The sequence below is a fragment of the Temnothorax curvispinosus genome, unplaced genomic scaffold (assembly GCF_003070985.1).
Source record: "Temnothorax curvispinosus isolate PA1 unplaced genomic scaffold, ASM307098v1 QBEX01000429.1, whole genome shotgun sequence".
Classification (NCBI taxonomy): domain Eukaryota; kingdom Metazoa; phylum Arthropoda; class Insecta; order Hymenoptera; family Formicidae; genus Temnothorax; species Temnothorax curvispinosus.
The window spans coordinates 2-13,076 of record NW_020210209.1 but is presented as its reverse complement, the minus strand read 5'-3'; the positions used below and the strand labels follow the sequence as shown (position 1 = coordinate 13,076).

At 39.5% G+C, this 13,075-nt stretch overlaps 2 protein-coding genes across 2 annotated transcripts; both read left to right on the top strand.

Moving 5' to 3' along the window:
- The first annotated feature begins 2,973 nt into the window (after positions 1 to 2,973).
- LOC112454249 lies at positions 2,974 to 3,879 on the top strand. Its single transcript, XM_025015536.1, has one exon. The coding sequence runs from the start codon at positions 2,974 to 2,976 to the stop codon at positions 3,877 to 3,879; it is 906 nt and encodes a 301-aa protein (XP_024871304.1).
- A 40-nt stretch (positions 3,880 to 3,919) lies between these two features.
- On the top strand, positions 3,920 to 12,705 carry LOC112454263 (the record flags this gene model as incomplete). The annotated part of the gene is made up of 3 exons (XM_025015558.1): positions 3,920 to 5,551; positions 5,681 to 5,827; positions 12,393 to 12,705. Coding segments are annotated over exons 1-3 (2,092 nt in total), but the record flags the coding sequence as incomplete, so codon positions are not given.
- Positions 12,706 to 13,075: the final 370 nt, after the last annotated feature.

Genomic DNA, 13,075 nt, shown 5'->3' with positions numbered 1-13,075 from the left:
AACAATTGATTAAAAACGGATCATCAATTTTACACAAGGTATTACATTCCCATGATTTTTTTTGCTTGTGCCTGCTGCAAAGGTAATACATTCATAGTTTGACCTTTTACGTTCATTACCAAAAGTTGTAATGAAGTAATTTTACGATATGTGTCGATAAAATAATTTTCAGACGAAGCTGTATGTCGCGATATGCCACATAATGCACTATTTTATCGTCAATTGTAGAGCATTCTTCGGCAAGAGTCAAACACACTTCTGATTTCTTTTCAAGTAAACCTAATATTTTATAGATATTGCGAACAAAACTGTCTTGAATATGCATACACCAACGTACGATTCTTTCGGCTTCTAATCGTCTTTCAGTAGGATTTTTAATATTAAGCTTGTTTTCGATGTCTTTAATTGCCACAGGAATAAGAAATTGTATGTAATTTCGTGACAAAAACTTTGCATATTTTCTAGTAATATTTTTGGCAATATCGCGATTTTTGTTTGCAAGTACGCATTTAGAATTCTTTTTCTTATAATATCGTTTATTATAAAGCCATTTACGATCAGAATATTTTTTTTGTCTATCTCGTTCTTGCTGAGAATGTATAAGATAATGTTCTCGCTTTTATTTTCTTTGTCTATCTCGTTCTTGCTGAGAATGTATAAGATAATATTTTTGCTTATATTAAGACGATACTTTTGTAAGTTGTCTTTATAGCGACGTCGTCTTTTAGCACGATTGTCTTCTGAATTCTGATATCGACGCCGTTTTTTAGCACAATCATTTTCTGACAAATCTTGTTTTTCTCGACAACGTTTCTTAGCGCGATTAATTTTAGTATTATTAACACAATTGTTTTTTGAAATCTGATATTGACGCCGTTTTTTAGCACGATCATTTTCTGACGAGTCCTGTTCCTCTCGACAATGTTTCTTAGCGCAATTATTTCCAGTATTACTAATGTTTTCACAGGAATCTTTTTGAGATAAATGTCGAAGCACTGTCTGAGCATCACTTTCTGAATCTTGAGAAAAATGTTCAATTGTATTCGATTCAAAAATCTTCAACAAATGTGAACGCATTACTCTATGATCATATCTAACTTTGTCAGGTTTAATATTAAACAATAATGAAATTGCAAAAGCTATAGCAAAAACTCCGCAATCATTACAGTTTCGTTGATATTGCACAGTAGGAAATTCGACAGGATGTTCCTCAAAGTCGTACGTTGGAAATACTTTTCTCAAGAATACCTCATGATGTTCGTGCAATTTTTGTTTATTTTGTGAATCATAGATATATATTTTTGTTGTATCGTAATAACTACATACCCAATGTCCGTTTCTATTTCTAAGTTTCGGATCTGTACAATTTAATGGAGCTGGCGAACTGTGCAATATTTGTATATGTTTTCTATCTTCTGGTATACGTTGAATAAATTGAGGCAATTGGATTTGCCATGTTCCGACAGGTTCATAATCTGAACAACTTCGCAGAAGTGTATGGAAATGATCCATATGATCGTCCGTAATCCATTTGCCTCGAATAATTATATCTTTTTCTTTAGACTTTAAAATTACTTTCTTTTTTAAATTCTATTTGGATCGCTTTATAATAGCGCGATTGTTTAAATCCTGCTGCTCTGCACGAGATTTTGTAGCATAATTACTTTCAGAATGTATTTTTGCACTTTTAGCAATTGCTTCAGTTTCTGTCGTTTTTATTATCGCTAATGGAAGTACTCTTTGAGAAATAGCACATTGTAAATCTTGAGCACGATTATTTGGTAAAATCTGTTTGCATCGTTGCCGCTCTGTAGCACGATTTTCTAAATCCTGTTCCTCTGCACGACGTTTTATAGCACAATTATTATACTTTCAAATTGTCTCTTTGTACGTTTAGCAATCGCTTCAATCTCTCTCGCTTTTATTACAGCTAATGGAAGTGGAATACCACATTGCGAATCTTGAGGAAAATCTTCAATTCCAAAATTTGTATCAAATGTGAACGCATAAACTTATATATTCATACTTTACTTTGTCAGGTTTAATATTGAATAACAATGAAGTAGCAAAAATTATAGCAAAAACACCACAATCGCTACTGTTCGGTTGACGTTGCACAATAGGAAATTTGACGGGATATTTTTTTAAGTCATACGTTGGAAATAATCTTACCAAGAATCGCTTATGATCTTTATACAATGTTTTATTATTTAAAGAATCATATATAAATATATTTTTTGTATCATAATAACTACACACCCAATGTCACGAACTACACAATATTTGAATGTATTATTTAAATGTATTATTTGAATGTATTATTTGAATGTAATATTTTTTATCTTGTGATACAGGTTGAATCATATTGTTGGATTACGGTCGAGCGTTGAGCGAGCGTCCTTTTGTTCGACGCGATGTTCTTATGTTTTTTCGGGTGGCGTGATCGCCGGTTGCGAGAGGTTTCGCGGCAGTAGCACAACGCGCGCCGTCAAAGTAAGAGCTAAGTAATAAATGTGGCATTTTCTATATGTATTTCACGAACTTAATTATACCCGTGCCTATTAAGTAACATTTGGCGACCGTGACAGGACGGGGTTCAGTGTTTTCGCTCGTGTTTCGCTCGTAAAATAACAGTTTTGATATATTCGAAAAGAAATGGATAAAACGAAGAAATTGCGAACGGCTCATCGTCGCGCGTTTACCAAAACCCTGAATGCATTAAATGCGTTAAGAGGTGCAGGATCGGCAGCTACTCGTCAAGAAATTATAGTAGCTTTTCAATTGCTCGAAGAAAAGATGCAAGATTTAGAAGCAAGCACACAGGCTTTTATGGATTTATTGTTTGTTTCGGCTGGCTTGACGGAAGAAGATATTCAAAAGAAATATGAAGCGGACCAGTATAAAAGTCAGTTCATCGCCGCAAAGTAGCAGATAGCCGATTATGCCGATCCGAGAGAAAATTGTGTGCCATCGATGAATACAAGCAGTGTACCAGGAGACAGCAAAAAGTCGTTTAAATTACCGAAAATCGAGTTGGCTAAATTCAGTGGAGACGTGCAAGAATGGCTACAGTTCTGGAGTTTATTCAAGAAAATTCATGATGACGCGGATATCGCGAATAAAGATAAATTCCAATATCTCATACAATCGATGATTCCTGACTCTCGTGCCGCCGATTTAGTGAAGAGTTATCCGCCCACGGCCGAGAATTATAACAAGGTAATTAGCAGCCTGAAGAATCGTTTTGGACGTGATGATCTACAAATCGAAGTATATGTGCGCGAGCTTTTACAACTCGTTTTGCAAAATGCATTGAAATTCAAGGCTCTTTCCCTTACGAGTTTGTACGATAAAATTGAGTTACATTTAAGAGCATTCGGATCTCTGGGCGTCACAACAGATAAGTGTGTGGCGATGCTATTTCCGCTTGTGGAATCATTGCTGCCGGAAGACATTTTACGCGCGTGGCAGAGAAGTTCCGTAAACAATGCCGCGTTGCAAAGTAACGATATTGCGACGTCTCAGTGCAGGGATCGACTGACGCAACTTATCAAGTTCTTGGAAGGAGAAGTACAAAATGAACTACGGATTTATATGGCGGTCAAAGGCTTTGATTTAACGGCGGATAATGCAGACAGTGAGAAAAAGCGACGATCGAAGACACGCGCGAAGAATGAGGATGTTTCGACCGCGATGGGATTGCTGACGACGAAAGAAAAAGATAGTGCGTGTATATTTTGCAATTCCGATCACGAAAGTGCGCGTTGCGAAAATGCCAGGAAAATGAGCCTCTCTGAAAGACGAGAGCACGCGAAAAAACAGGGCGTATGTTTTAATTGTCTGAAAGCTGGACACAATTTTAAACAAATGCCGAATTAAAGTGATTTGTAGCTGGTGTTCGATGCGACATGTACTTCTGATGTGCCCTAAAATAGAGAAAAAGGACAAGGACAGTAAAGTTGATTCTAAACCAAAAGATTCTGAGAAAACGAATAGTGATTGCAATCTGGCAAACGTCTCGAGTGATCCGGAAGTGTTAATGCAAACGTTGTGTGTGAAATTGCGGAATGAAAACAATGAAATTATTGTTCGCGCAATTATCGATACCGGATCTCAGAAATCTTACATCACCAAGGAAGCGGCTGAGCACCTAGACCTTTACGAGCCAATTGCCGAGCAGACGATGACACACTCCCTTTTCGGTGGACAAAAATCGGACGCGGTGCGACATAAAAAATATCGGATTCGCTTGAGCAGTCGAGACAATAATTATCGCTGTAATTTCGTCGAGCTGGACCAAGCTGTGATTTGTGAGAGAGTACCGCTAATAAAAATCGGAGAGTGTGATCGGGAGCTGAAAAAATTCGACATCGATGTAAGTGATTGGCATAGCAAGAGAGAGTCGATTTCAGTACTTATCGGTGCCGACGTGGCCGGCAAGTTGTATACGGGCCGTATACACGTACTGAAAAACGGCTTAGTCGCAATAGAAACGTATCTTGGTTGGACAGTTATGGGTAAGGTTCCCGAAGTCGAAACAAAGGAGAATGCCGCGACGACTGCTATATCGCTGTTTGTAAACAAAGACGAGATCGCGGACATATGGTCGTTAGACATTCTGGGAATACGTGATCCAATCGAGACGAAAACACGGAAGGAAAGAGATGTCGAGATGCAAGAAGCTTTTCTGAAAACCGTGCGAGTTAACGAAGAGGGGCGATACGAGATACAATTGCCGTGGTTGCCGAATCACCCTGCTTTGCCACATAATAAGGAGACGGCTATGTATCGGTTGCAGTCTACGGTACGGAAATTGAAGGCCGAGGATTTGTATGCTGATTATGAGGCAGTTTTTGGCGAATGGCTTGCTGAGGGGATCATCGAGCGTGTCCCGGTGCAGGAGGAGAATGATTGGGGCTATTATCTACCTCATCGTCACGTGGTGAAGGAGGGCAGTACGACGAGAATTCGACCAGTATTCGACGCATCAGCCAAAGAGAGGACGTCGCCGTCGCTCAACGAGTGCCTACATAAGGGCCCAAATTTGATAGAATTGATCGCGTTTATTCTTCTGCGCTTCAGAGAAAATAAAATCGGTGTCGTAGCGGACATTAAAAAGGCTTTTTTACAAATCAGTATCGATAAAAAAGATCGAGATTTCTTGCGTTTTTTATGGTACGATGCGGAGGGAAATATAATTGTTCTTAGACATTGTAGAGTCGTTTTCGGAGTTTTATCGAGTCCTTTTATTTTGAGCACGATTATCAATTTACATTTGAATAATTATACGAGGTCGGTGAAAAGTTCTGATAACGACGTTTCGACGGAAAATATTAAAAGATTGTTAGAAAGCTTTTACGTTGACAATTCAGTAACTAGTGTAAATACGCGAGAAAGTTTGAATAGTTTCATCTCAAACGCAAAAAGACTGATGAATATAGCTGGTTTTGACCTTCGAGGGTGGGAGTATAGTGATGATAATTCTCATGACAACCAGACGACAGTATTAGGCGTTAATTGGGATAAAGAAGCTGACACGTTAGCAGTAAAAGTACCAGTTTTTCCAGAGTTACGTGATTCGAAAATTACGAAAAGGAATATTCTTTCGTCGGCGCACCGTATTTTTGATCCATTGGGTTTTGTATGTCCTGTTATGCTTTGTCCACGAATTCTGTTACAGGAAACCTGGAGTGAAAATTTGACGTGGGATGATGAAGTTCCAGACGAGTTAGAAACTAAATTTTTGAAATGGATGGAAGATTTGAAAGAGCTTAATAAAATTAGAATTACACGATGTTTTTTAGGACAAATCTCTGAGTCGGATAACGTAAGTTTGCATATATTCTGCGATGCCAGTAAAGTCGCGTATGCCACAGTTATTTTCATTCGCGTTGAAAATGTTGATGGTGTAAAAGTTCACTTTGTACAAGCGAAAACGCGAGTTGCGCCTGCTAGGAAAGGCAATTCGGATGCGCAACCTAGCATAACGCGTTTAGAGTTGTTAGCTGCGACAATAGGCACTAGATTAGCGAGAAATGTATTAGACGCGCTTAATTTTAAAACGCTAAAACTCTTTTATTGGACCAATTCCTCGACCGTGTTAGCATGGATCCAAAGAGAATGTAATTGGGCTACGTTTGTGTACAACAGAGTAAAAGAGATACGTATGCTATCGGATCCCGCGTGTTGGCATCATGTACAGGGCCGTTTCAATCCCGCAGACCTACCATCGAGAGGCTGTACGGTGAAACAGATTATGTCTGCGAGATGGTGAGAGGGACCCGTGTGGCTATATGAGGCGTCAGATAAGTGGCCAATGCGTAGAAAATTATCGTGCGATAAAGATGAAATAAGTAAAGAATTAATCACAGGTAAAGATAATATTGTTAGAGTCTCTCGATTGACTACTGCTAAAGGTGAGTTAGTTCGGCCGATTCAAAGACTTTATCCATTAGAGCTTAGATATGAGAAGAGTAAGTCCAAGGTGGACGAAATTATTGCGGACAAATATAAAGATACTAGGAGATTCAAGGAATCTGAGAGTTGTGCTCCAGATATTAGTGGAGCATATAATATGCGCAGTTGCGATGATGAATCGTACGTAACGAGAAGTGGCAGGAAAATTAAATTTCCAGAACGGCTGTCTTATACTTAAGTTTTTTGTTGTTCTCATAATTTGAATATGACAGTTTTGTATTTTAATTTATGTATTTTTTTCTTGTATTATGATATTTTTTTATATTATGCCGTGTCATGTATGTATTGAGATGACAGATGCTTGGCTATCTCAATGGTGGGAGGATGTTGGATTACGGTCGAGCGTTGAGCGAGCGTCCTTTTGTTCGACGCGATGTTCTTATGTTTTTTCGGGTGGCGTGATCGCCGGTTGCGAGAGGTTTCGCGGCAGTAGCACAACGCGCGCCGTCGAAGTAAGAGCTAAGTAATAAATATGGCATTTTCTATATGTATTTCACGAACTTAATTATACCCGTGCCTATTAAGTAACACATATCAGGCAATTGTATTCGCCATGTTCCGACAGGTCTATAATCTGAACAACTTTGTAAAAGTGTATGGAAATGATCCATATGTACGTCCGTAAGCCATTCGTCTCGGGTAATTATATCTTTGTCTGCAAGCTTTAAAATAATATTTTGAGTCTTTAGAGACATTGTATTGTATAAAATAGACGCACAACAGATTTCTTAAAGCGCAAAGCAATTAATTAATTTTTATAGGCGCAGAGCAGCCGATTTTTACAGAACAGCCGATGTTTGTAAACGCAGAGCAGCCGATTTTTATAGGCGCAAAGCAGCCGACTTTTAAAAGCGCAGAGCAGCCGATTTTTATGGGCGCAGAGCAGCCGATTTTTAAAGGCGCAGAGCAGCCGATTTTTATGGGCACAAAGCAGCCAATTTTTTAAGGCACAGAGCAGCCGATGTTAGTAGGCGCAGAGCAACCATTTTTATAGGCGCAAAGCAGCCGATCTTTATAGGCGCAAAGCAGCCGATTTTTATCAGCGCAAAGCAACCGACTTTTAAAGCAGACCATTTTGAGCAACCGACTTTTAAAGCAGACCATTGTAAACAGATAGAGCTGGTTAAATAGACGAATCGATGTGTCTGCCTGCGCGATTTGATGAGAAAGAATAGTCCACCTTTTACATTGCTGCGCGCGCGACAAAATATTCGGAGGAGCGCTTTATAATAAACAACAACTTGTATGCAGGAATGTAACTCATATATATCTCCCGATGCCTCACCATACACCTAAGCAACGTAAACGTTAGGTTACTCCTTGTCGAATCATATGGACACAGTGTGATTCGCCTATCTTTATTAATTAATTTCTCATTAATCACAAAAAGTGGTCAACTTATTTTGTATTTGTAACGGCCTGACTTTAATATCGAACGCGGACTAGTTTACTGGATCGGAAGTTCGATGAAAGGCCCAGAGACAGTAGTCAGTTTGCGATACACACGTATCCCTTTATTTTATTCAACTCGAGATGCGGTATGACATACAAAGCTTAGTTCATCGCAGTATATTACAACGATCGACCGCGTCGGTGCGCCGGGCGGTATATACAGACTAATAACGGAACGCGGGTTTACAGAAAATAACGAAGCGCAGTATATTACGTAAGAACGGAACTTGGTTACAAAGAACAACACAGCGCGGTATGTTACAACGATCGACAGTGCCGGTGCACTGGGCGGTATATACGAGATGATGACGAGACGCGGTTTTACAGGAAATAATGAAACGCGGTATATTATATACGAACGCGGTTACAGAGAGCACCGCAGCGCGGTATATGACGACAGGCGGTAGTGCGGGCAAACTCGCGTATTATGATGAACGCGGAAGTATAATACTCTACGGTCGCGGCGCGGCACCGTGGTGCGGGTGCACCCGGTGCGGTATATCGAGAAGGCTGATAACGTGGGCGGGAGCGCGATATGTACAACGGAGGATTGCGGAATCCTGGGGTTACGGTCGCGAGAACCCTCGCTGCGAGGACGAGCACGCTCGACCGCGCGGTGCCGTCGGGGTAAGTGTGATGGAGCTCGGGGACACTCTGAGAACCCTCAGTAGAGGCCCAAACGCTGGACCTCGTTTTGCGTGACGCCCTAGGATCTGGAAGGTAGGCTTCGTCAGGAGTAGCGGAGAGCCGTGGTAGAGACGAAGTGCCGTCTCGTCGAGCGCGCCGGCTTTTATACCGCTCGGCGCGGCGAGCTTGGCAGGAGGGAGGCCGATCGTCAGGCGAATGGCGTGGTGGTGGGAGCGACGCGATCCCGTGCGCTCGCTTCGGCGGGGATCGGCTCGCTTCGGCGCTCGTCGGCGTTGTGCGGAAAGGCACCGGTGCGGCGGGTTTTCCGCGCATACGGTGCGTTTCGAATGATTAACAATTGTGGGCGCACCGCGCCCTGTCCTCGCCCGACGGAGGATCGGTCGGGCGGCATCCGGCGGGTGGTGGCCGGGGACGATGCCTTAGTGTAAGGGGCGCATCGTTACACGTTATTTATTACTTGACATCCTGTATATATACAAATTTTTATGTTAATAATGTATGTATTCATATAATACAGCATATATATAATGTATACAGGGTGAGTCATTTTAATCGATGCAGGCAAATATCTTGAAAAATATGGAAGATTATAGATGTCGTTTTTAAGAAATTTTAAAAGCGACTAATTTCTTAAATGAAACTTGATTTTTTCCTTCAGATAAAAATTGTACATCTCGTGAAGACGTTTCAAAACACTATAATAAAGCTCTCTTTCGTTAAGAATTTTCTGATTTTGTCATAATATTTTTAATTCTTGATATTTTAAATTTTGTTATAATATTTTTATATAAAATATAAATCTCGTAAAGTATTCACTTTTCAAGGACTTTACTTTGATATTTTTATACGTAGAATCTACAAAATGCAATCAAGCTCTAAAAGTAATTTTTTTATCGATTTCTTTTATTATTCTATGTGTAAAAGTATCAAAATAAAATCATCGAAAAGTGAATATTTTACGAGATATCTCATAATTATATCAAAAATGACAAAATTTAAAATATTAAGAAATTCTTAATGAAAGAGAGTTTTATTATAGTGTTTTGGAAATGTCTTTACGAGATGTACAACTTCAATCTCAAGAAAAAAATCAAGTTCCATTTAAGAAATTAGTCGTTTTTGAAATTTCTTGAAAACCACAATATCTACGACATGGCTCACATCGGAATCATGTGTCCTCCTTTAGACCATACAACTTTTGTCCGAAACATTTTTCCGTATCTACCATATTTTTCGAAATATTTGCCTGTTAAGATATACCGACCCAAACGTGAGCATCCCATATATACAAGAGTAAAGTACCAGTTAAAAAACAGATAGCGAATTAGTTTTAGTCTTAAATTCTCTTCGGTCGACAAACCTTCCTGAAAGTGAACACCATCCAACTTACAAAGTACCAGTTAAAATACAAATAGCCAATTGATTTTAGTCTTAAAACCTCAATTTATGTACTTTCGAAATATACAGAATAAGATTTTTGTGCTCATCCTCTTCGGCCGACAAATCTTTCTGAAAGTGAGCACCACTATACTTACAAGTGTAAAGTGCTACTTATAACAATTAGTTTCCAGCCTATTCATTATAAGCTGAAATAAACATTAGAATCTAATTGTGCATATTTTGGGAGCACATAAATTGAGAAACATTTTAAGATTAAAACCAATTCGCCATCTCTATTTTAACTGGTACTTTACTCTTGTACGTACAAGGTGCTCACGTTTGAGTCGGCCAAAGGAAATGAATACGAAATATTCATTGTGCATATTTTGGGAGCACATAAATTGAGGAACATTTTAAGACTAAAACCAATTAGCTATCTCTATTTTAACTAGTACTTTACTCTTGTACGTACGGGATGCTCACGTTTGGGTCGGCCGAAGAGGATGAATACGAAATACTCATTGTGCATATTTTGGGAGCACATAAATTGAGGAACATTTTAAGACTAAAACCAATTCGCTATCTGTATTTTAACTGATACTTTACTCTTATATCGTATACAGGATGAGGCAATAACTATTACCACCTTAAATATATTCTAATCTATAAGACCCAGAGAAGAATTAGTGTAACTAAAATTGTACGGTACGAAAGGAGCTATCTACAGCAATAATAATTTTTGTCCACGCGGCGTCACCGTCGATTCGAAGGAACGGATTGTTGTTGTGGAGTGCAAAGTGATGCGCGTCATCATCTTCGTTCAAACCGGCAACGTTCTACAAAAATCCACGATTGCGAGGGTTTCCGTTTGCGCGTCGAAAGCGAATGGAGAATAAATTCAACCAACTCAACATGAATATAAGTATACAGTTAATTAATCTCAAAATCTCGGATACTCGCAACTCGTCGCGTCGCGTAAAAGAGTCACGGCGGTCTCGGTCTGCGTGTACTTGGCACGAGACAATGGTTGCTTTCCATTTACACTCAAGTTATATGAGTCACTCAGTTATGTGAGTATTTTATACTCAGGTAAGATATGTCATTTTGTATTTACCTGCTTATTTTCGTGACAAAGCTATCCCAGCAAACGAAAAAAGATTGAAAAGAATTAAAACGGGATTGTCAGGAATTCAATTAAGGACTTTCCGAATTCCATTCTGTCCAAAAAGGGATTGAAATAGTTTCAATATCATGGAATTCCTTATTTTGGAAAGAATTTGTCTTTTTTGAATCCCATCCAATTTCGACACAAAAATATTATACCACTGAATGCCAGGTTAGGGATTGGAAAGTTTCGTGATAAATTCCATTGAATACCATTGATTCCGTTAACGAAATGAATACCATTGAATGCCAAACTAGGACTTAAAAATTTCCGTATTGAATTCCATTAAATTCCGTCTATTCTGACAATAAAATGAATACCATTGAATGCCAGGATAGGGATTGAAAAGTGTCCGTGTTGAACTCTGTGGCGGTACGCGCCACCAATAGTACACGCCCGCGCGGTATCTGCATTACCGGCAGTTCGCGCCGACGCCGCTAGGCATCGCATCGCCGGCGCATCTTCTCGAGTTCAAAGTTTCGTCTTGATCGCTATGTAAAGGGACTCCCTACGGGGCCTGACAGATCTTACAAATCTCATTTTCGGGCTAATTGCCCGTCGGCAGTAGTGCGTGTAATGCCCTTAGGCATACACAAAAGCTCACCGACGAACAACGGTGCTTGGTCGCCCAACGGAGGCGCGAGATGTTTTTTAAACCATCTAATGCCATGCAATTCTATAACCTTTACGGATTCCATAGGATTGGATGGAATTAAAATTTTTCTTTTTTGGATTCCATGGGATCGGACCATCTCATTTCAAATCCCATCTAATTTCATCTAATTCCGCCAAAAAAAGGAATTCAAAGGTATTAAAAAATTTTAATATCTTTTAATCCTTTTGCGTTTGCTGGGATCACAATAGTACAGGTCCATAGCCTCACTTTTAATGTGAGTTTATATTAGATTCATTAAAGCACATGGTCTCGATTGTAGATAAAAACTCAGTTGAATCTCACTTGCCAGCATGCAAAAAGATAACGTGCATTTAACTGAGTTATGACGTCACAAGTGAGAATTATTTCAATTTTAATGTAAATGGAAAGCAACTAATACTGTGTCTCTTGAGATATTTTTTACGCATTATTGGCTACGTTCCGATATTCGCTGTCAATTTTGTAAGTAATAATCAAAAGACATTGCGATCTAATATACATGACGTAAAATATAGATTCAGTACTGGCAATAAATATTGGAACACAGCCATTAACGCATGCATTTGGCAGCAGAAACTATTTTTTAAATAAAGGCTTTTTTATTTTATTTTTTAGGATAATGATATAACCGACCGAGATCCAGAGGAGGCAGAAATGGCTCAATTAAGAGTCGAAAATGAAGAACTGAAAAAAAAACGCCGCCATACCACCGGCACTACTACTGCCACAGCCGGTACCGGCCTCGACCTCGGGCACAGCCCCGGCCCCGACTCCGGGCACAGCCCCGGCCCTGGTCCCGGGCATAGCCCCGGCACCGGCACCGACACCGACACCGACACCGACACCAGCATCAGCTCCGGTACCAGCATCGGCACCGGCACCAGCACCAGCCCTAGCACCAACATCTTCAATTTCAGTGCTAAAATAAGTAGAAAAAAATCAACAATTTATTGTACCAAATGGTATCAATTTTATAAATAAATAAATTTCTATTTTTGTTACAGCAAAAAGATGGCAAAGGGCCGGGCGTAACCACTGGGACACAAGAGGAAGGGGAAGAAAAGGAAGAGGAAGAGGAGGCAGAGGAAGAGGAGGGATGATAAAAACGTACACGCATAACGTTTATTTGTAATATAATTTAATAAGTTTTCGATCGCTTCCGTTTTATCGTCTAAAAAAATGACATTTTTTTACATTTTTAAAATTAAAAAAAAATTTTTTTTAATATTAAAATATACTGTACTTTACTTTGCGTTTTCTAAATTCCCGAGTAATTAAGAACCCGAAACCGTTAATTG